This window comes from Gopherus evgoodei, chromosome 1, assembly GCF_007399415.2.
Source record: "Gopherus evgoodei ecotype Sinaloan lineage chromosome 1, rGopEvg1_v1.p, whole genome shotgun sequence".
Classification (NCBI taxonomy): domain Eukaryota; kingdom Metazoa; phylum Chordata; order Testudines; family Testudinidae; genus Gopherus; species Gopherus evgoodei.
Window position 1 is genome coordinate 364,113,819 of NC_044322.1, and position 22,769 is coordinate 364,136,587.

The 22,769-nt window shown below is 67.4% G+C and overlaps 1 protein-coding gene across 1 annotated transcript; it reads right to left on the reverse strand.

Annotated features, from left to right (window-relative positions):
- Positions 1-16,824: 16,824 nt before the first annotated feature.
- ATP6V1FNB (ATP6V1F neighbor) lies at positions 16,825-18,359 on the reverse strand. The gene is made up of 2 exons (XM_030549852.1): positions 17,939-18,359; positions 16,825-16,934 (listed from the first exon to the last, which is right to left on the reverse strand). Exons 1-2 carry the CDS (start codon positions 18,357-18,359, stop codon positions 16,825-16,827), a joined length of 531 nt encoding a protein of 176 aa, XP_030405712.1.
- Between the last annotated feature and the right edge of the window lie 4,410 nt (positions 18,360-22,769).

Genomic DNA, 22,769 nt, shown 5'->3' on the forward strand with positions numbered 1-22,769 from the left:
GGGCCCAGTGCAGGGGAGCTGTGGGGGGCCCGTGGTATGTGCCATGGTGGGGCAGGGTCCTAGCTTCAAGCCCTGGGGAAGCTGATCACCACCTCCCCCACAGGCCGGCTGACCCCGAGATGGACCCAGTGCCCCAGGGGGCCCCGAGCCTCCAGGAGCTGCGCGGCCTCCACCCGCGGGGGTCCCAGAGACCAGGGGCCACACACCAGGTGAGACCGGCCCCGCACAGCTGCTCTGGCCCTCAGTGCCCGTCACTGCCGCATCTGGGCAGCTGCCCCCTTGCCCCCATCGGCCGACCTGTCTCCCGGAGTTGGGCCCCGCAGCTCCATTGCCAGCCTGCCGGGCAGCGCTGTGTGCTGCAGGCCTGGGGCCACCCTGGGGTGCTGTGCTGGCAGGGAGCCAGGCGGGTGCAGGGCCCAGCTGAGTCAGGAGAGTCCAGTGGGGGCAGCTGGCACGAGCTGAGCACATGAGCTAGGAATGCCAGAGAGCTGGTGTGAGCCAGGCAGCACCCTGCAATCTGCATCCCTGCCCTGCAGCTGTGCCGATGCCCCTCACTCCCGACCCGAACCCCCCTGCCCCCAGCTCTGCTGATGCCTCTCACTCCCGACCCGAATCCCCCTGCCCCCAGCTCTGCCAGTGCCCCTCACTCCTGACCCGAACCCCCCTGCTCCCAGCTCTGCCAGTGTTGTACAGACAAAACTACACAGGATCTTTTCAGGGGGCAAGACAAAAACGCCACATTTATTATGATAATCTGATTTATGACTAATAACTAATATCTTAATTCTTATACACACATATTATACCTAATACCTACACACACACACACACACACCCATCAGATGTTCTGCAGCTGCTGCATAGTTACCAGTCCTGGACATAGCTTAGGTTCATGGCTTGATTTTGCAGCTTTGGTTCGTAGCTTGTGGCGGTAACTGGCCAGGAAAGCCGGGCACAAGGACGAGCTGGGTCTCTGCTGGGCCTGCACCGATGGCCTTCCATGTTGGCAGCAGAATGTTACCCAGAGTCTCCCACCTCACCCATCCTTTTTGTAGGTTTTAGTTTGAATCCAGAGTCTATAGGTCTTGCTGTGTCAGGCTGCCTCTGGGTTTGGATTGATCACCCATCAATTGCAGGTGTGACTTTCAGCCTGGGACCTGGCTTTGATCTTCCTTCTAGTGCACCTTTTATTTTTAGAGTGGCCTCTTTTTACTTTGTTAGGGCTCTTGTCCGCATCTTCAGCCAGTAGGGTTTGAACTTTATCTCATCAGGACAGGCTGGGGCTGGAGGTTGATTCCGCCATCCATACATACCTCATTCACACATCTAAACTAAACTAATAAGATTACAGCAGGGGTTGCAAAAATGAAGTTTGGAGGAAGCTTTTACAAAATGGAGTGAGTGTTTTAAAATGGGGTTTGAATTACAATATGGCAAAGTGAACAGAAGTTACAGTGTAGGCAAGTGTAGTGAATGGTGAACAGAAGTTACATTAATAAAGTGAATAATTAAAAACAATTTCATGTATCAGTTCTACACCTGCAGCCCACTGCCCTCCAGCTGTGCCAATGCCCCTCACTCCAGACCCGCAGCCCCCTGCTAGCACAGGGCCTGGGCTCCCCCCTTCCCCAGCTCTGCCCGTAGTCACCTGCCCTCCAGCTGTGCCGATGCCCCTCACTCCCAACCTGCAGCCCCCTACCCTCCAGCTGTGCTGATGCCCCTCATTCCCCCCAACCCACAGCCCCCTGCTACCCCAGCCCTGGGCTCCCCACTCGGTCCCCCTGGGACTGACCCTGCCTGCCAGTGCCCAGTTTGCAGGTTGCTGTGATGACCCCTCCCGGGGCCCCCGCTGCGCCCTCCTGCAGCAGCTGCTGATGCAGGCCCCACCCCTCTGAGCTCTTCTCCCCCCAGGGCTGTGGGGCTGGGCCCGAGGGCAGCTTCCGCGCCAAGAAGCTGCTGGAGCTACTGCTGATGGCAGGATGGCGGAGTCACCGACGGGCACAGGTGAGCTGAGCCAGGGCTGGGCTGGGGCAGACCCTGTGGAGCGGGGCAGGGAGCTAGGCAAGGCTGTGACCCGTGGGGCAGCCAGACCCCGGGGAAGGGGGCAGCCCCTGGCTCTCTAGTGCCCCCCTGTGGCAGCGCCCATCACCGCGTGGCCTGTCCAGGTCCCAGCCAGCGCCTGCCCCACCAGTGGCTGTGGGGAAGTGCCCCCATCACAGGCCCTGTCCTGTGTGGCAGTGGGGCCGAGCCCTGGGCTCCCAGCCACGTTCGCCCCCAGCCCTGTGCTCGCCTGGTGGCTCCCAGAGCTGAGCTGTAGCATCTCTTCCTCCCACCCCGAGCCCCATCTGCATCCTGCCCCCTGCCCCCCCCCCCCGGCTCCGGAGCTTCTCCCCATCAGTCTGCCCCCTGCGCCCCTCCCCCACTTGGCACGCCAGCTCCCCACCCATCTGCCCCCTGCGCCCCTCCCCCACTCATCACCCCAGCTCCCCCGTCTGCCCCCTGTGCCCCTCCCCCACTCAGCACCCCAGCTCCCCACCCATCTGCCCCCTGCTCCCCTCCCCCACTCAGCACCCCAACTCCCCACCCGTCTGCCCCCTGCGCCCCTCCCCCGCTCGGCACCCCAGCTCCCTACCCGTCTGCCCCCTGCGCCCTCCCCCGCTTGGCACCCCAGCTCCCCACCCATCTCTCCCTGCGCCCCTCCCCCGCTCGGCACTCCAGCTCCCCACCTGTCTGCCCCCTGCGCCCCTCCCCCACTCGGCACCCAAGCTCCCCACCCGTCTCTCCCCTGGGCTCCCCCTCCCCGCTCGGCTCCCCAGATCCCCGACTCCCCACCCGTCTGCCCCCTGAGATCCTCCCCCACTCAGCTCCCCGGCTGTGCAGCGTCTCCCCACTCGTCTGCCCCCTGCACCCCTCCCCCGCTCAGCTCCCCAGCTCCGTGGTGCTCCCCCGCCCCCAGCTTGGCTCCCCAGTGTCTCCCCACCTGTCTGCATCCTGCCCTCTGCAGACACCGCACGGGCCCATCTGCGGCCGATGGGGGCCTTGGATCCAGGCTGACACAACCCCTTGGCCTCGTCTCCCCCAGGGCCCCACATCTCTCCCCCCACACGACAGCCCAGCTCAGCACAGGGGTGAAGGGAGTTAGCGTTGATGTGACCCAGGGCAGAGCCCATTCCCCACATGCTGGGATAACAGCCCACTACCGCTGCCTGCTGGCAGGGGCTGGCCCTGGGCCAGCGAGCCGGGGGAGGGGGGACCTTTGATTTCAGCCTTGTCCCTTGTGCCCCTCTCCCCCCAGCTTTACTGGGACTTCCAGCTGCTGGACTCGGACGGCGACGGGCGCCTGCCCGCCCGCGATGCGGAGCTGCTGCTCCGGGAGGTGCCGGGAACGAGTGTCAGCGGGCAGGCCTGGCACAGCTTCCTGCGGGAACACAGGCACGGCCTGGCCTGGCACGACATAGAGGTACCCGAGCACCTGCCCACTGAACCAGGGCTGTGGGGGAGGGGAGACTAGTGGGCAGAGCATGGGGGGAGGGGCTGGGTGCCAGGACTCCTGAGTCTGCCAGTGCCCCCGCCAGGCCGGGCAATCTGGGGAGGGGTGGCCAAGGGCAGCGATGGAGCCGGGGGCCAGGGGGCTGGACTGACAGGAGCAGGCTGAGGGGGAAGAGGACACAGGGCTAGTGGGGGCCTGGCACTGCCTGCATGGGAGCACGTGGGGCCAGGGCTGCCCTGGCACCGACCCACCCGTCTGTCTCCTCTCCCCAAGGCTTGGCTCTCTGCAGCCCCCCAGCCCCAGCCAGAGTCGGCCTGGGCCTCCGGGCAGAGACGCCGAGTGGAGCCGGAGACAGGCTGCCCCGGCGGGATGGTAAGGAGCGGGCGCTGCCAGGGGGCCGAGGGAGAAAGCATTGCCAGCGTGTGACCAGGGCTTCACCGGGCGGGGTTCATGATCAACCCCCGAACTGGCATTCAGCCTCACTGGCTGGGCCACTGGGTCATGGGGCTTCGTCCCATGGCTGCCAGCCCCCCCATAAGCCCTCATGGGTTGCCAGCCCCCCAAAACCCCACATGGACTGCCAGACCCCCCATAATCCCGTGATGGCTGCCAGCCCCCTAATACCCCACATGGGCTGCCAGCCCCCCCAATACCCCACATGGGCTGCCAGACCCCCCATAATCCCATGAGGGCTGCCAGCCCCCCCAATACCCCACATGGGCTGCCAGCCCCCCCTAAACCCCACATGGGCTGGCAGCTGCTCTAAGGCAGGGTAGCTTTGGCTCCGGGACCCGTTCACCCTGACAGTAATGCCCGGGGGGCACCAGGGATGCCTGGCCTCCAGGCTGAGACCCCATTAACTCACTGCATGCTTGGTCTGCCTGAGCCAGGCCCCAGGCCAACTGATGGGCCGCTCTGTGCCATGGGGGGCTCACCCCTGGAACCCCCCCCCCAGGCTCTGCCCCTTCTGTGCCCCCTGCCAGACACTCACCAGTCGCCCTCCCTCCCTGCAGGGCGCAGGCACCGACAGCAGCAGCGCCCTGCGGCCCTGGGCAATGCACTGGCCCTGGCAGTTCCTGGATGGGTACGTCTGACCCCCCCGCCCAGCACTGCCGCCCTCCCCTCCCCCATGGCGCCCCCAGGCCCTGAGCCAGGTACAACCACGGGGCAGCGCCGACCTGCCCCTGCCCCACGGTAACCCGGGCAGTGCCATGGTGGGATGCAGGTGTGGGGACTGGAGTACACCCACCCGCTCCCCATCCTGCAGCATACGGGACGGCCCCGCACCGCCTGCGGGAAGCCAGGCCCCCGGACACTGGCACCTTCTCGGCCCCAAAGCCCCTGGCACCGAGTCAGGGCCCAGGGGAACCCACAATGGGGTGGAAGCTGGGGCCAGATGGGCCCGATCCGGGGCAGAAGGTGGGACGCGGGGCCTGAGGGCCCTGATCTGGGGCAGAGGGCGGGACGCGGGGCTGGACGGACCCGATCCGGGGCAGGGAGCGGGACGGGCCCAACCCAGGGCAAGGGGTGGGATGCGGGTCCGGACGGGCCTGATCCGGGTCAGAGGGCAGGATGCGGGGCCGGACGGGCCTGATCTGGGATAGGGGGTGGGACGCGGGGCCGGACGGGCCCTATCTGAGGGGGGGGCAGGAGGTGGGGCCGGAGGGGCCCGATCCGGGTCAGGGGGTGGGACAGGCCCAACCCAGGGCAGGGGGGATGATGCCAGACCAGACAGACCCGATCCAGGCCAGGGGGTGGGATGCGGGGCTGGATGGGCCCAACCTGGGGCAGAAGGTGGGACGTGGGGCTGGATGGACCTGATCTGGGACAGGGGGCGGGACGCTGGGACGGAGGGGCCCGATCCAGGCCAGGGGGTGGGAAGCAGGGCCAGATGGACCTGTGGTCCTGACCCCAGGCAGGGTGTCTGTGGGGCACTGGCCCCACAGGAGGCCACGCTCTGCTCTGGGGGTGTCCTGGTGCCCTGGTCGCCTGTGGGTGTCTGTTCTTTCAGTAGCAACCTAGAGGGTTCCTTGTGTCTCCTCCAGCTTCATGGCCAGGTGGGGCGAGGCCAGTCCCACACCTCTGCCCAGGCAGCAGCCGCAGTGCTGGGGGGAAGCCCCACAGGGAGGGGGAAGCCTCATGCCTTTCACTGGGGGAGACTCCTGGCCTGGCTCTCACTGCCCCCCATGCCCCACGGCACTGCTGCACCCCCCCAGGAGGGCGAGTGTGAGCGCGTCCGGGGGGCCCAGGCCGGGCAGGATGGAGCCCCTAACCTGGCCCCTCCTTGGAAAGGATCTGGGCCTCGGAGCCCGGCCAGGTGGCATCTTGGCGGGAGGTGCTGGCCGGGCCCAGGCTGGAGACGGGGTGGCGAGCGGTGCCCAGCCGGGCGGACGGAGAAGAGGATCTGTGGGGCGAAGCTGCACAGGTAGGAGCCGGGCGGGGGTCCAGCCACAGCCCGAAGATTCCCCGCCCCCGCCCCGGCCTGCCCAGCCCTGTCTCGCTGTCAGAGGCTCTCCTGGGTACAGGTGGGTCCCCCCTTGCCGCTCTGCCTGGCACCATGCTCTGGGCTGGACAGCCCCGCTGGCACGGGGAGTGGGTGCAGGGTGCCAGGCACAGTGCGGTGCCATGCGGGGGGGGAGGGCTGTTCACAGTGCAGTGCCGTGCGAGGGGGCTGGGCACAGTGCAGTGCCATTGGGGGGATGGGCACAGTGCAGTGCCATGCGAGGGGGCTGGGCACAGTGCAGTGCCATTGGGGGGCTGGGCACAGCATGGAGGGTGGCGGGGGTGGTCGCGGAGCCACGGGATGCAGGGTGGGTAGCTGCTGTAGGGACGCTCCAGTGGCCATGCCAGACAGGGGACGTCGGGCCATGGCGGATCCCGCTGTCTCTGTGCCATGGCCCGGCGTGCCCAGAGAAGGGGGGCAGATCTGGTGGCGCCAGGCACTGGCTGGTTTTGACAGAGGGATCCCCATGGGGCTGGCGCGCTCTGGGACTTCCTTCCCCGGAGCCGGGGCTGAGGCACGGGCTGGCTCCCTGCTCCCCGCACCCCGCTTGGCGGTCCCCTGCCCCCATAGGTAGAGCCCCTCAGCAGCTAGTGGGGGTCTGTGAGGCCGTGGGGGGGGAGTTGCCCAGAAGAACCTGCGCAATTAATACCCACTGTGGGCACTGTGCCCTCTGGGGTCGGCAGCCTGGCAGTGCTGGCAATGGGTAGCTCAAGTGTGGACCCTGCCGCATTTTGGGGGGGGGCGGAGTGCGAGCCCCCAGAGAGCAGACCCTGCCCCATCGGCTCAGGGGGACAAGCCCTGCTCCCCCCCCTTAACCTGACTGTTCGGTCCCAGGAGCCTCGACACTGAGGATCTATCAGCCTGGGGAGCAATGTGGGGGGGGGCATGCTGCCGAGGGAGACGAGGAGGGGGTTGGGCTTTACAGCAAGGCTGAAGCTGGGGCTAGAGGGGCTCACCTGACCCCCCTAACAGTCCAGCTCCATTAGTGGGCCCCAGCCATGGACTCTCAGCTGGGACACTCCCCCCCAGCCCCTGTCGCCGAGCATCGGGTCCCTCAGGGCTGGAGGGGGTGATGGAGCCCTTGCCCCCCCCCGAACAGCCCGATGTTTAATGACTGTCCCCGCCCCTCCTGCCAAGCCACACAGCAGCGATACGGCCCCCTTGACCGGCTCCCTTACTCCCTGTTTCCTTTCATCACAGGCTGCATCCTCCATCCTGACAGGCCCAGACCCAGCAGCGGTGCAGCCCAGCTCCCACTGGACTCAGGGCGTGAGCCAGGGGGGGCCCCCCTGGCACTCAGCGGGCAAAGGGGTGGCAGCCCGGGGCGGCGCCGGAGCCAGCTGTGTGCACGTGAATGGGGCGCGTTGCAGCCTCGTTCCCAGGGTGCTGCGGGGGTGGGGGGTCACCTGCAGCAGAGCCAGCAGCCATGTCCCGGCCTGGCACGATGCCCACGCAGGGTGACCCCGCTGGTGTTGGGCAGGCGGCTCGGGACAGCGCCTGTGTGACCAGGGCCAGGGGCTGCACAGGTGACAAGCCAGCCCAGGCAGCAGAACCCAGGCTCCTGTCGGCCCAGCGCAGCACCGGCCTGGCTCCCACCCAGCTCGCACGGGCACCCCGTGTCCTGTGCTAGGCACCATCAGGGCAGCCACCAGGAGGCGCTGTGTCCAGCCTAGCCCCCTCCCGCCAGTTGTCGCCCCAGGCCTGAACCCCCCCTCCCCATGCTGCTCCAGGGCAGGGCTCCCCATGGGTGGAGGGGGTCCAGGGGCCCCAGCAGCCCCAGGCAGGGCAGTGGGTTTATCACCGGGCCTTGGGGGTGTCTCGTGGGGTTTGGGGTCCATACAGGGTCTATAATGCCTGACTGTGTCTCGTCTAAGCCCCAGGAGATGCCGTGCACCGAGCCAGGGGCCCTTCCCACCTGGGAGTTGCCACAGAGGGAAACAGGGACCCTGCAGCCCTATGAGTGGAGTCGGCTGGAGGCCTTGGGACCCCCCCAGAGGGGACAGCGGCTCCTCTTGGCCCAGAACAAGCTGCACACGCTTCGGCCACAGGGAGCTCCACAGACGGTGCCAGAGGCCCAGGAACAGGGGGAGCTGGAGACCTGGCAGCCGCGGGGGTCTCCACCGACGGCCCTGCGGGGGCTACAGAGGGAGCCCGAGGCCCTCAAGCACCCAGGACAGAGGGTGCCAGGGGCCTGTCAGCTCCAGGGGGCTCCACAGGCAGAACTGGCGGCTCATGAGCCTCAAGATCCACAGGCCCTCGAGGCCCAGGACCAGGGGAAGCCCAGGGCCCAGGAACCCCAGGGGCACCCACACGGGGAGCAGGGGCCCCAGGGGCGCCCACATGGGGCCCAGGAACCCCAGGGGAGCCCACATGGGGAGCAGGGGCCCCAAGGGCACCCACAGGGGGAGCAGGAACCCCAGGGGTGCCCACACAGGACCCAGGAATCCCAGGGGCGCCCACACAGGGAGCAGGAGCCCCAGGGGCACCTACATGGGAAGCCAGAACCCCAGGTGTGCCCACATGGAAAGCAGGGGCCCCAGAGGTGTCCACCTGGAGAACAGGGGCCCCAGGGGTGCCCACACAGGGAGCAGGGGCCCCTTCAGGCCCAGGGGACCCCACAAGGGGACCCAGCAGCTCTTGAGCCCCTCAAACACAGGGAGCCACTGGTCCTTCAGCCCAGGCAGCTGGTGGGGCTGGACCCCCCTGAGCCCCCACAGAGGCACCTGGAGACCTGGCAGGCCCAAGGGAGGCTGCAAAGGGAGCCAGGGGCTCCTGAGTCCCTGGGGGTTCCTTGGTCCCAGGAGTTTCTGCTGAGGGAGCCCCAAGGACAGCAGGCGCCGAGGTCCCATTGGATCCGGGGGGCTCCGCAGTCAGAACTTAGCACCCCACAAGGCCTGGAGTCCCAGGGATGGAGGGAGGCACAGGCCAGTCAGCTTCAGCCAAAGCCCAAGGCCTCTGCAGCCCAAGAAGTGAGGGGCCCCCCAGAACCCCTCCAGCCTCAGGGATCTCTGCAGACAGAGCAAGGGTGGGCCCAGGAAGGGAGGGAGCCAGCGGGCCCCATGCACCAGGGTCTGAGGGTGGCAGAGCCACTTCTGCCCTGGGACACTCCCCAGAGCGAGCCAGAGCCGTGGGGGGCCCAGGTGGCTCAACCGATGGAGCCCTCAGGAGCCCCTCAGCCCCAGGGAGCTGTGCTGAGGGACCCCCCCAGGGTTCATACCCAGGGTCCAAGGGTGCTGGGGCCAGGGAGCGTCCAGGCCCTGGGGACGCTGCATGGGGAGGAGCTGCCGGCCCCTCAACTCCAGCCAATGCTGCCGGGATTGGCCACCCGGCTCGAGCTGGGGCTGCTCCAGGCCCAGGGGTGCCTGCAGGGGGACCCCGAAGTGATCCAGCCCCGGGAGCTGGGCAGGCCACACGTCCCACAGCTCCATGAAACTCCGCTGGGGCCACTCCAGCCCCGGGACACTGCAAAGCTCCAGGCGCTGAAGGGACAAGGGGCTCCCCAGGTCTCTCAGTTGAAGGGATGGGGACCAGGGGCCTGTCAGCCCCAGGGAGTGCGGCTGAGGGAGGCTCTTGGGCCCCGGGAACTTGGGGGACCACAGGTTCCTCTGCCCCGGGCACTGATAGGACCAGAGGTGGCCCAGCCTTGGGGAGCTCCACTGCTGGAGGTGGAGCCTGCTCAGTGCCGGGTGCTGGAGCCCCTGGAGCCGGAGACTGAGGAGCCCCGGGTGTCCCTACAGCAGGAGCCAGAGACTGAGGAGCCCCAGGTGTCCCCGCAGCGGGAGACGGAGACTGAGGAGCCCCAGGTGTCCCTGCAGCGGGAGACGGAGACTGAGGAGCCCCAAGTGTCCCCGCAGCAGGAGACAGAGACTGAGGAGCCCCAGGTGTCCCTGCAGCAGGAGCTGGAGACTGAGGAGCCCCAGGTGTCCCTGCAGCGGGAGCCAGAGACTGAGGAGCCCCAGGTGTCCCCGCAGCAGGAGCCGGAGGCCCTGCAGCCACTGGAACGAAGGGAGCAGGCAGCCCAGGGGGCTAGAGGGCCAGTGAGCCTCCAGCTCCGGGACACCCCGTGGAGGGATCCAGCAGCCCTGCCGCCCTGTGGGGTGCAGCTGAGGGAGCCGGGAGCCGCTGAGCCTGTGGAGATGAAGAAGCCAGATGTTACTGAACCGCTGGAGGAACAGGAGAGGGTGGAGACCCAGGGCCCTGCCCCAATGGTGATGGAGCCCTGGCAGGGCCAGGGGATGCTGCAGAGGGGGCTTGTGGCTTGTGGGCCCCAGGAGATGCAGGCCCAGCGAGCCCGTCACGGGAACCAGGAGGTGTTTCAGCCCCAGGAGCCCGTGCAGTGGGGTGGGGAGGTGCTGCCGGCCCAGGGTGCTGCCCAGCGGAAGCCACAGGCCCATCAGCTTCTGGAGCCAGCGGAAGGCACTGGGCCTTCCCCACTCAGCCCCGGGCGTCCTGGCCAGAGCCCCTGGGGTGCCCCGGCATGGGATCAGGCAGCCCTCGGCGCTGGAGGCTGTAGGGCGAGCCCCGGCTGGAGGGCCCAGCACGGCGAGTGTGAAGGGGAATCCATGGGGCCATGCTGGGTAAGGAGGGGCAGCGGGGAGGGCAGCCTGGGGGCAGGGGATGGACTCAGGGCCCATGGTGGGGAGAGGACATGGCCTGTGCCATGGGCTGGGGGGGCCCATGCCAGGCAGGAGAGGGGGTGTGGCCATGGTGGGGAGGGGGGGGTGGCCAGTGCCATAGGTTAGGGGTGCCCCATGCCTGGGGGCAGGGGTGGGTGGCTGGGGTGGGAAAGCTGCTCAGAGATCTGGTGTTCCCCACAGCGCTGCAGCCCTGCACCCCCTGCCTGAAGCCCCCCGACCCGAGGTGAGCAGACCTGGGCCCTGAGTGCGGGGAGCTGCTGCTGGAGCCTGCCCTGGAGACAGGAGGGGTACGCAGCCGCCCCCCACCAGAGCGGGCACTGCCAGCCGGGAGGGGCTCGGCCCAGCCACTGGGGAGTGAACGGTGCTGCTTCTCACCCCCCCATGGCTGAGCCTGGCATGGGCCCATCCTGTGCCCGCTATCCACATCCCAGCCCTGTAGAGTCATGGTTTGGTGCCAGCCCAAACGCCCATCTTCCCTGGCCTGGGCACTGCAGGGTTAGTGTGGTGCCCATTCATGGTGCCACCTGCACAGGCCCATGGGCCAGGATGGGGATGGGGGGGGTGCAGCCTGGGAAGCCCTGGGGGTTGGGCTGCACTCAGGGGTCACCCGTTGGGGGAGGGGCACATGGGGGGGAGGGGTGGCTCGCTCAGCTGGCCAGGCCCCCTGGTGCCCCCATCCCTAACGCCTCTGGTGCCATTGCAGCCCAGCCTGCCCGCCCCGTGGGGCTGGCCGTGGGGCAGCCCCCTGCGCCGGGAGAAGGCCTTTATCCGCCCCTCCAGGAGGGAGCAGCAGGAGGCCGTGCGCAGGCTGGCGGAGCTGCAGCTGGAGGGGGGGCGCAAGCAGCAGCGGGACAAGGAGCGGCAGCTGCTGCGGGTGAGGTGGGGGGCTGGGCTGCCAGGGATCACCCCGCGCGTGGGCCCTGCTGGGGGGGTGGGGCCTGCCCCCCGGGGGTGAGGCTGGGGGCTGGGCTGCCAGGGATCACCCCGCGCCTGGGCCCTGCTGGGGGGGTGGGGCCTGCCCCCCGGGGGTGAGGCTGGGGGCTGGGCTGCCAGGGATCACCCCGCGCGTGGGCCCTGCTGGGGGGGTGGGGCCTGCCCCCCGGGGGTGAGGCTGGGGGCTGGGCTGCCAGGGATCACCCCGCGCCTGGGCCCTGCTGGGGGGGTGGGGCCTGCCCCCCGGGGGTGAGGCTGGGGGCTGGGCTGCCAGGGATCACCCCGCGCGTGGGCCCTGCTGGGGGGGGTGGGGCCTGCCCCCCGGGGGTGAGGCTGGGGGCTGGGCTGCCAGGGATCACCCCGCGCGTGGGCCCTGCTGGGGGGGGGTGGCGCCGCCGGGGGTGAGGCTGGGGGCTGGGCTGCCAGGGATCACCCCGCGCGTGGGCCCTGCTGGGGGGGTGGGGCCTGCCCCCCGGGCGTGAGGCTGGGGGCTGGGCTGCCAGGGATCACCCCACGCGTGGGCCCTGCTCGGGGGGGTGGGGCCTGCCCCCCGGGGGTGAGGCTGGGGGCTGGGCTGCCAGGGATCACCCCGCGCGTGGGCCCTGCTGGGGGGGTGGGGCCTGCCCCCCGGGCGTGAGGCTGGGGGCTGGGCTGCCAGGGATCACCCCACGCGTGGGCCCTGCTCGGGGGGGTGGGGCCTGCCCCCCGGGGGTGAGGCTGGGGGCTGGGCTGCCAGGGATCACCCCGCGCGTGGGCCCTGCTGGGGGGGTGGGGCCGCCGGGGGTGAGGCTGGGGGCTGGGCTGCCAGGGATCACCCTGCGCGTGGGCCCTGCTCGGGGGGTGGGGCCTGCCCCCCGGGGGTGAGGCTGGGGGCTGGGCTGCCAGGGATCACCCCGTGCGTGGGCCCTGCTGGGGGGGGTGGGGCCGCCGGGGGTGAGGCTGGGGGCTGGGCTGCCAGGGATCACCCCGTGCGTGGGCCCTGCTGGGGGGGGTGGGGCCCCCGGGGGTGAGGCTGGGGGCTGGGCTGCCAGGGATCACCCTGCGCCTGGGCCCTGCTCGGGGAGTGGGGCCTGCCCCCCTGAAGGTGAGGCTGGGGCGTGTCACTCCCTTCTGGGCCTGGCCCCTGGGGCGTGGGGGTCAGAGTGCCTGTTGGGGCGCTCCAGGGGATGGGGGGGCCTGACCCCCTGGGGGTGAGGCTGGGGCATGTCACTCCTTTCTGGGCCCGGGCCCTGGGGCGTAGGGGTCCGTGTGCCTGTTGGGGCACCCCAGGGGATGGGGGGGCCTGTCTCCCTGGGGGTGAGGCTGGGGCGTGTCACTCCCTTCTGGGCCCGGGCTCTGGGGCGTGGGGATCCGAGTGCCTGTCGGGGCACCCCAGGGGATGGGGGGGCCTGTCTCCCTGGGGGTGAGGCTGGGGCGTGTCACTCCCTTCTGGGCCCGGCCCCTGGGGCGTGGGGGTCTGAGTGCCTGTCGGGGCGCCCCAGGGGATGGGGGGGCCTGTCTCCCTGGGGGTGAGGCTGGGGCATGTCACTCCGTTCTGGGCCCGGCCCCTGGGGCATGGAGGTCAGAGTGCCCACCCAGACGCCCCAGGGCTTGGCTGCCCCCTGGCACTGCCCTGGAGGGAGGATGGGAGCCTCGAGGCACAGACTGGGCCAGGCTGGGGGTGCGTCTCCGGGGCAGGCTGGCACCCCACACGGCACGGAGTGCTCTACCCTGGCCTGTCTGCAGCTGGGGCACAACTGGGTCCCACTCTGGCCTCCGGACGCTTTCTCCAGCCCCGTGGTGGCTCCGGTCCCCTGCCCCCTACCCCCCTGCTGCTGGCAGTGCCAGGACCCAGGAGCTCCCCAGGCAGGGCTGGCACAGCCGCGCTGTGCCCCTGGAGAAGGGGCCACTCCTCACCCAGCAGGATGGGCCCTCACCAAGTGCCCCAGCGCTGCCCCCTCCCCGGGCTCTCTCAGGCTCGGGTTCAAGCCTTCCCCTTTCTCCCCCCAGTTCCAGGAGCGACTGTCCATCGCCAGGCAGAGGTCAGTGGAGACTCTTCCGGGGAGACCCCAGCCCCCTGCGGAGCCTCAACTGCAGGTAAGGGCCCGTCTGCTGCCCAAGGGGGGTCCAGCCAGCGCAGGGCCCAGGGGGAGGTGATCACCCTGGGGGAGTGGGGGTGGGATCCAGCCCAGTGTGGGGTCAGGGGGAGGTGCTCACCAGGGGTTGGGGGTGAGATCCAGCCTGGCGTGAGGTTGGGGGGAGGTGATCACCCCAGGTTGGGGGGCTGGGATCTAGCCTGGTGTGGGGTCAGGGGGAGGTGATCACCCCAGGGGGTGGGGAGTGGGATCCAGCCTGGTGTGTGTCCGGGGGGAGGTGATCACCAGGGTTGGGGGGTGGGATCCAGCCCAGCGTGGGGCTGAGGGGAGGTGATCACCCCAGGGGGTGGGGAGTGGGATCCAGCCCGGTGTGGGTCCGGGGGGAGGTGATCACCCCAGGGGTTGGGATCCAGCCCGATGTGGGGTCAGGGGAGGCAATCACCCCAGGTTGGGGGGTGGGATCCAGCCCGGTGTGGGTCCGGGGTGGGTGATCACCAGGGTTGGGGGGGTGGGATCCAGCCCAGCGTGGGGCCGGGGGGAGGTGATCACCCCAGGAGGTGGGGGGTGGGATCCAGCCCAGCATGGGGCCGGAGGGAGGCGAACACCCCAGGTTGTGGGGGGGTAGAATCCAGCCTATTGTGGGTCTAGGGGGAGGTGATCACCAGGGGTGAGGGGTGGGATCCAGCCCGGCGTGGGGGGGCGGTCGGTGCATAGATACACCAGCGGAGGCAGATGCTGGCACCTCCCTAGGTGGGGCAGGTGGCTGCTGGGACAGGGCAGGGGCCTGCCTGGGGCTCACGGAGGTGGCCAGCCCCCCTGCCCCGCGCTCTCTGGGGCTCTGCTCCTCCATGCTCTAGGCCCTTGGCCGGCCGGGGGGGCAGCTGGCGGTGCCTGGGGGGCAGGCTGGGCAGGGCCGGAGCCCGGGCAGGATTGGCTCAGCCTGGCCCGTTCCCCTGGCAGGAGGCCCGGGCGCAGCAGAGGGAGGCGCTGAAGCAGCACCTGGAGCAGGTGAAGAGGGAGCGGACACATGGCCTGCAGGCCAGGCGCCACAGGCAGGTGTCTGTGGGGAGCGGGGGGGCCGGGGGGCAGGCAGAGGAGCAGGCCTGCAGTGCGGGGCCGGGGAACCGGCAGCTGGGGGTTGCCCTGGTGTCTTGGCTCTCGCTTCAGCCCACTGGCTGCTCCAAGGCAGGGCTGGGGTCCCTGCCATGCCCATCCCAGCATCTCGGCCTGGGGGCAATGGGCAGGAGGGGAGTGCGGATTGGGGCAGAGGGTCGAGACCCCCAGCTCTGGCATGGCCCATCCCACCCCTGTGCTGGCTGTCCTGCCTCCCTCCCCCCAGGCTCATTCTGGCCCCAGGGTGCCCCCTTGCTTGCCCCAACTCTGGGCCAGACTGTCCAACCACAACCCCCCCATTACCCTGCCCCCGCTGGCCTGGCCGCCCCTTCCCCAGGCTGGCCCAGGGCTGGCTGCCCCTCCCCCATGCTGGCCCAAACTCGGACCAGGCTCTCCAGCCCTACACTGACCCACGCTGGTCTCTCTACAGGAACACGCTGAGTTTCCAGGAGCTCTTGGAGCCACTGGTGGCACCGGGCGAGGACGACAGTGACCTGAGCCGGGCCGGGCAGGCCTGAGCATGGGTGGGCACGCGAAGAGAGGCAGCTCCCTCCCCTCGCTCCCAGCTGGGCGTTGGCAGGGGGCCTGTGACGAAGTGGGGGATTTGTGTGATGTGTTGTATGAATAGTGTATGCCTCAGTTTCCCCGGTGTGTGGCACCGTTACCTAAGTGCTGGGTCTCAGGTGTGACTGGCCAGACATTCTGTGACTTAGCAGCTGGGGCAAGAAGCCAGCTGGCCCAGAGGTGTCCAGGTGACCGGTTTTCCCGGAAAGACAACAAAGGATGGAGGAGGGGCAACTGGGCATGACGGGGGTGGGGGCCCCAGGACACTCTCCGGGTTTGGGACTTGGGGAGAGTCCAGGGCGCTCCCCCTCCTTCCCTCCAAGATGGACTTTGCTGCAGGTTCCTGCTTTCTGTGCAAACAGAGCTCTGTTCTGCGCTGTTCCTGACCACTAATAACCCTCCTGTGCCCCACACTGGCTGGGAGTCACGGCTGGCTGCGGAGTGGGGGTGCAGGGCCCCGCTGAGGGTGGGTGAGGCTGCCCCAGGCAGGCTGAATGCTCCAAGGTCAGACCCAGCAGGCGCTGTAGCCAAGGGGGCTTGCCCTGGTGAGAGCACCCTGAGGGATGCCACACTGCCCCAGGGTCCTGTGGGGCCCCCCGAGAGCAGTGCCAGAGCCCCGAGTGCCTGGGGAGTCCAGGAAGCCAGAGCCACCGCCCCCCCCCAGCACCTGCTGCAGGCCCCACGGCCAAGCCCCACAGTCGCTGCCCAGCCACTGCGGGCGTTGACTGAGGTGGGGCAGACACCACGGCCGGGTGTGTGCAGGGCTGGCCCGGTCTGTCCCTAGTCACCCTAGGCACGGTGGGGCTAGGGCACAGGGAAGGGGCCATTCCCAGGGGCTGGAGAGCAGGCTCAGGGGTGCTGTGGGGCTACGGTCCCCTTCCCATGTTCGCTCTCGGGAGGGTCCCCACCAAGAGGGCGAGGGGCTGCAGGTGCGGACGGTGGGCAGCCACCAGAGAGCCCCAGTGGATGGCGACACTGGCTGGGCAGGGGAGTCCCCTGGCATGGAGAGGAGCCCGCAGGGCTATGCAATGGCTCTGCCCACATGCAGCCCAGCCTGGCATGGCCCACAATAAAGTCACCCACCGTCCACCTTCCCCGGGCCCTGGGCTGTTACCATGAAGGACGCGCCAGGCCCTGCTGGCCTCCTGTGCCCACCCTGGGCCCAGGGTGCCATCCTGGTGCCAGCCCGCCCCTCGCCAGGTGCCACTCCCAGAGCCCCGACCTTGCTCCGAGGGGGCCTGGCAGGCTAGGCAATGGCCAAGCAGGCTTGGGCCCTGCCAGAGCCGGGGGCCAGGCCCAGCTGCCATGGCGGCAGTTAAAGGGGAGGCCCCCGGGCCCTACGTTTGGTTAGTGCCTGGCCGGGTGGCTGAAGGATGCTCAGAGCCAGTGGGGGCAGCACCAGGCAGTCATGTTAGGAAAGCCCAGTGCCCCAAGCAGCCAGGGTGGTCCAGGGGTGGGGGGGACTGGCCCGGCCCCAGGCCCAGAGCCCCGTGGCGGGGGGCCCGGCTCTCACATGGCCACGTCACGCGGGTCCAGCAGCGAGAAGGCCCCGTTCTTGCGGAAGAAGCTCTCAATGCGGCACTTGGGTGACGGGGGCACGTAGACTTTGCTGACTTTCCCTGGGCAGAGACACAAGCGGGGGGTGAGCTGTGGGGGGGCCTATTAGAACCCCAGACCCCCACCCCAGAACTGACTCATTGCCAACCTTTCCCCCCAGCAGTGCCAGGGTCCCAATATCTCGGAGGGGGATCCCCTGACACTCCAGAGCGGTGACACTGCCCTGCCCAAGGCTCAGCACCCGCACTGTGTGCCCGGTGAGCCAGGAGGGGACTCCGGCTTTAACCCCAAGTCCTGGTGCCCTGGTCCAGGGTTGTGGCATGAGGCCGCCGTGGACAGAGGAGCTGGCTTGCAGGGCAGCTGGGGGAAGCTGTTGGGCCAATCCAGCAGGGAGGCCTCCCCCGGGAGGGAAGTGTGGCGAATGTGAAGGCCGAGGGGACATGGTGATGGCCATGGCCCTTCGAGACCTGGCATCAGCTGCAAACGCTGAGAGCCTGGTGGGAAGGGGTTCACTCGAGGGTTGTCACAGCTGGTGCTGGGCTGCATGCCAGGCCCCTTCAGCACTAGAGCCTCCTGGCCAAAAACTACGACCCTGCCTCTTGAGCCAGTGGGGAATCTCCATCACATCCCCACACTATAGGGCCTATGACACACAGCAGAAGGAGATCTCATTCCATCCAGCAGAGGGCAGCACTTCCCCCCCCCACACACACACACGTGATTGCACTATTAGTACAACCCCCCCTGTGCCAGACAGGTGTCCCCACCTGGGGGGGAACCCCTGGCAAACAGCAAGTTGCTGCCACTAGAGATTTGCAGTATGCAAATGAGCACAGGCCGGCTGTGCTGATTGGCCCAGCCTGCTGCGAGGTCACAACCGGCGTCATGGAGCCATTCTGGAGGTACTGCCCCAGGGGAGAGCGCCACCTAGTGGAACCTGCAGCTCTGCCTCCGCTGCACCCCCTACACCAGTGCGGTCCCGGGCTATGGGGCGAGAGGGCCCTATGGGCACAGACTTGAGTCACGGGCAGGGCTCTGCCCCCCAGCGCCCGCCGCCCTGGCTCACCCATCTGCCAGCCGTAGACGAAGTTGGTGGTGACGGGGGTGTAGTACTTCTCCTCGGGCGCGCAGGCCGTGCGGCGGGTCAGGTAGCGCCGCCGGCCCTCGCCGTCCTGGGAGACACCCTGGTACAGCAGCTGCCGCACCTCTGGCGCCACGGGCTTCATCTCCCCCTCCTGGGTGCCCCCGGCGGCCCCAGCGGGCTCCTCGGGTGGCTGCTCGGCCGGGGGCCCGGGTGCCGGAGACGGGAGGACGGGCAGCTTGAGTGGCACCTTGGTGGCCTGCCGCCGCTGGCGCAGCTGCTCCTGCCTGGCCTTGACGGATGCCCCATAGCGCTGGTGCCAGCGGAAGCGGAGCATCAGCTCCTTGAGATACTCCTCCTTCCAGAAGTCCTGCTGCAGCGTGTCCACGTTCAGCTGCCGCGCCATAGTGGCACCAGCCGGCTGCCCCCAAGCTCCCTGCGCTCAGCCGCCCCCCGGCTCCTGCCCCGGGCTGGAGTGCTGCAGGGTGCCTCCCTGTGGCAAGGCTGAGCTGCGCCCCACGGGCACCCTGTGGGCACAAGTCCGGGGCTCGGGTCCCGTCCCTGCTGCCCCCGTCCCAGCCCACGGGCAGCTGGTACTATTGTCAGCTGTGTTGCCATGGCAGCTGCATCACACCCCTGAGCTCACAGAGGCCAGGGGGCAAGGGGCTGCCTGGCACTGACCCAGCTGCTCTGCTCCGGGGCCCCAGCCATGGCTCCAAGGCAGGGACGTCTGAATCTCACCCGGAGCAGCCCCCCCAGGGAGCCCTCCATCCCCACGGCTGCCTGCGGCCCCTGCTGGCCAGCCCAGGGAGCACTGAGGCTGGGCATTGCTGCTCACATGCTGCCTGTCCCTGTGGCACCTCTGCCCCCTCGGTGCTTGGGGGGGACAACCAGCTGCCCCCAGGATCGGATGGGCCAGAGCTGTACTTGTGCTGATGCGAAAGGAGGGGGCTGCTCTGGGAGTCACCCCCCCATGACGTTATGAATGTAGTTGTCACGGACTCACAGATCATGCCCACTCTTGGCCCCATGAGGTCCATGGGGGGAAACCCCCTTTAGTGTGACAGCCCTTCCTGGGGGGGTCCACTCTCTCCCAGGGTCAGGCCCCTCCACCTCCTGAGCTGCACCACTCAGAGCCTTAGCACCCCTGTCTCTGCTGTGGGCCCCCTCAGGGAGCCCCCTTGCTCTGGATCCCTGGGGCCTCCACTCCCAGAGGGAATAATGCCGCTCTGTTCTCTAGCCCGGAGCCACTCGCAGCCAGCGTAACACAGGAGGGTTATCGAGCGTCTGAACCCAGCACAGGGAACTCTCCAGCCCTCAGGCCTGGCCTCCCTCAGCCCAGCACATCCCAGTCCCCCTGCATCCAGGTGGGCTCTGCCTGCCCCCCCTCCAGCCCAGAGCCCCCCTCCCACTTCATCACAGCAATATAATATCTCATTGAAGGTGACACAGGGCCTGGAAGAGTTAATTACCTTATCACTACAAAAGTTTGTTTTCCTCCTGCAGATGGTAGCTCATCTTAATTAATTAGCCTCAGAGTTGGTTGGGTAACTCCCACCTTTTCCCCTTCTCTGTATGTGTATCTGTATCTTCTTACTGTATGTTCCAGTCTATGCATCTGATGTGTATTTGGATACGATCTAAGTTACCATTTGACCTGGGCCTGGGGCTTGGTCCTTGGGGGAACCTTTTTTCTTGTACTGGGGTGTTGGTTTTTATAACCATTCGTCCCCATGACGAGCAGCCCTGATGGTGATACTGGGAAACTGGAGTGTCTGAGGGATTTGCTGGTGTGACTTGTGGTTAGCCAGTGGGGTGAGACCAAAGTCCTCTCTGGCCGGCTGGTTTGGTTTGCCTGGGTGTGCAGAGAAACCCCAGCCGGGGGCTGTGACTGCCCTGCTCTGAGCGATCTGCCCTGAATTGACACTCTCAGTTGTGTCCCACCAGAGGCAGCGTCATTTCACCCCTCCTCCTCGACCTGCAGCGCCTGATGCAAAGCCCAGCCCCTTCCTAGGGGAGGGATGGGGGGCCCTGTGACCAACTGGGATTGGTTGAGTCATTACACTGATTGATTCTATTTCCCTGTGTTAAATTCTCCTCACACCTCCTGTAGGTCATCTCAGTTATCACTGGGAAGGGTTTTTCTCCTGCTGAGGACAGCCCGGCCTCTTACAGTTGGTTTGGCTGCTTCCCCCTTTTCATGTTGTGTCAATATCTCCTCGCTAGAAGTCCCATTCTGTGCAGCCCACCAAGTGAGCTGTAGCCCAACGCTCAGGCTGAAATAAACGTGCTGGTCTCTAAGGTGCCACAAGGACTCCTGGGCTTTTCTCTGAATAGTTGGTGAGACGAACTGGGACGGTTCTTACTGGGGGCTGTGAATGCTGGGTGGGGGGTGTTGGCCGGGGAGGACAGTCTGCACTGGGGGATGGGGGACTAGCTGGAGGGAGGAGACCTGAGCATGTAACATGAGAAGCCAGGAAGGGGGTAGAGGCCAGGTGACACCTCTGCCCGGGAAGCTGAACAAAGGCTGGGAGAGGAGTTTTCAGGAGGTGGCTGGGGAATGGAGGGAAGTGCAGACAGGGCTCTGACCCCCCAAGGGGGCTGTGGTGCTCCTGGGACCCCAAGATGGACCTAACTGGGAGGGGGAGGGTCCTGCTGTCTGTGCCTGCAAGACGTGTTTTGGACTGTGTTCCTGTTGTCTAAATAACCCTTCTGTTACTGGCTGGCTGAGAGTCCTGGTGAATGGCAGGAAGCTGGGGGTGCAGGGCCCTGACTCCCCCACTCTGTGACAGTTGGTGCCTCAGTGTCCCCTCTGCAGTTCTTAAGTATCTAGGTGGTGGGATAAGGGGGTATGGTTGCTGCAGAGCAAGGGGCCAGTGCACCTAAATGCCTGACACTCTGTCTCCTGGCAACTGATGGCCTGGGCCCCTCCTCTGCAAAGGTGCCAGCTGAAGGTGTTGGAGACAAAGAGATCAGGTGACCTGCTGGTCCAGGAAAGGAACTTGGCAGACAGGAGGGGGTTTCAGTCTGGAGCTGGCTGGGGACGGGAAGTGAGGGCAGATGTGGGGGTCTGGCTCGTTGCCCCCCAGAATGGACCTGGCCAAGGGGTCCGGTTTGTGGTACCTACAAGCTCTGTTTTAGACCCTGTTCCCATCATCGAATAAACCTCTGTGTTACTGGCTGGCTGAGAGTCACGTCTGACTGCAAAGTCGGGATGCAGGACCCTCTGGCTTCCCCAGGACTCCGCTGGGGCAGACTCGCTGTGGGAAGCGCACGGAGGGGCAGAGGATGCTGAATGCTCCAAGGGTCCGGCTCCCCAAAGTCCTGCCTGGCTTTGTGGGGAGCAGTTCCAGAGCATCGCCCGGGGACTCCATGACAAGCCCCAATGGATTAAACCTGGGCTTGTACTTGTGGCCACTAGAATATTGCCCCCTCAAGGACTTGCAGAGGGACCCAGGGCAAATGACACCGGCCAATGGATGCCAACCCCAGGGGGCAGGTGCTGTGCCTGGGGTGGGCACTAGCAGCCAGGACTCCTGGGTTCCCAGCTCTGCCACAGATTTAAATTGGGCAGGTCAGTGCCTGGCTGCGGGTATTTGTGGCAGGACCCATTGCTCTATTAGGGGCAGCCTGAGGCTGGCAGGAAGCAAGCTGTGCGGAGGGTTAAGGGTTGCCCAAAGGCTCTGCCAGCTGGGCAGAGGGCAGCCCAGTGACATGTAGGAAGCTTAGGCCAGGGCTCAGAGGGAGCAGCATGGGGGGAGGGGGGTGCAGTAAGAAATCAGGGTGACAGCAGCTGGCTGGAGGGGCTTTTTCCCCACAGGGAGGGGATCCCCTCAGCCCCAGGGAGGGGAGCAACTAACCCACTGTCACCCACCTGGGCTGCCCTCCAGCCTCATAGACTGGGCAAAGCCCCAAGCCTGCGTGCCCCACATGCTGGGCAGTGAAATGGGGGGGTCAGGTGGGGGCCGGAGCACAGACAGGCCCCCCACGGCTCATAGGAAGGGAGCAGAGGGGTCCTCCCTGGCTCACATCAAGTCCCACAGAGCAGCACCTGCCGGATGCCCCAGGCTGGCACCTAGGGCTGGGGAAGGCTCTGTGCCGACACTCTGGGCCGAGGCTTCCGGCACCAGGCTGTGGGGAAAGCGAGGACTCAACGACTCTAAGGTCTGGCTGGTGGGCAATGCCCCCTAGAGAACACCTGGGCTCCTCCCAGCCTGTCCAGGGAGCAAGGAGCAGAGGGACCCTGGAGGGGGCAGGCTGCCAGCCTCCCCTAGCAGCACCCATCTGAGGGCAGCCCCAGAAACCCATTGTGATCAGCTCACCTGCCCTCCGCTTCCAGGACAGAGCCCAGCCCCACCCTCATTCCTATGGCAGCTTGGCTAGAGCCAGCCCAGCTAGCTGGATAAACCAGGCCTGCCCCCGAGCTGTGACACCGAGCCGATCGCTGATCCCCGGCCATGCTGGCCCCAGCTCAGTGGCCTCCTGGCTCAGCTGCCCCGGCCGCTCTAGCGCCCACCTGCCACGTGGGCACCATGTAGTACAGACTGGAAGCTCCGGGCCAGCTCCCAGCACCCCGGGTGCAGTGGGCTGGTTAACAAGCCCCAGGACCTCCACAACTCTCCCTCCAGCCTGCACGGCTCAGCACATCCCCCCCTCCAGTTCTGCTGGCAGCAGCAGGGTCCCACTGGGTCTGTCACGCTCTGTGCAGGGGACAGAGACAGAGCTGCCAGCAGGCAGGAGGGCAGGCTCAGACCCAGGCTGTGACCGACCCCGGCTGGCTGGAGCTGTCACAGGGCAGCTCCTCCACTCAGGGCTC

Coding starts and splice junctions, on each gene's coding strand:
- ATP6V1FNB (XM_030549852.1), bottom strand. CDS start 18,359: ATGGCGCGGCAGCTGAACGTGGACACGCTGCAGCAGGACTTCTGGAAG. Junction 16,935..17,938: donor CGTCTACGGCTGGCAGATGG/GTGAGCCAGGGC, acceptor GTCTCTGCCCAG/GGAAAGTCAGCAAAGTCTAC.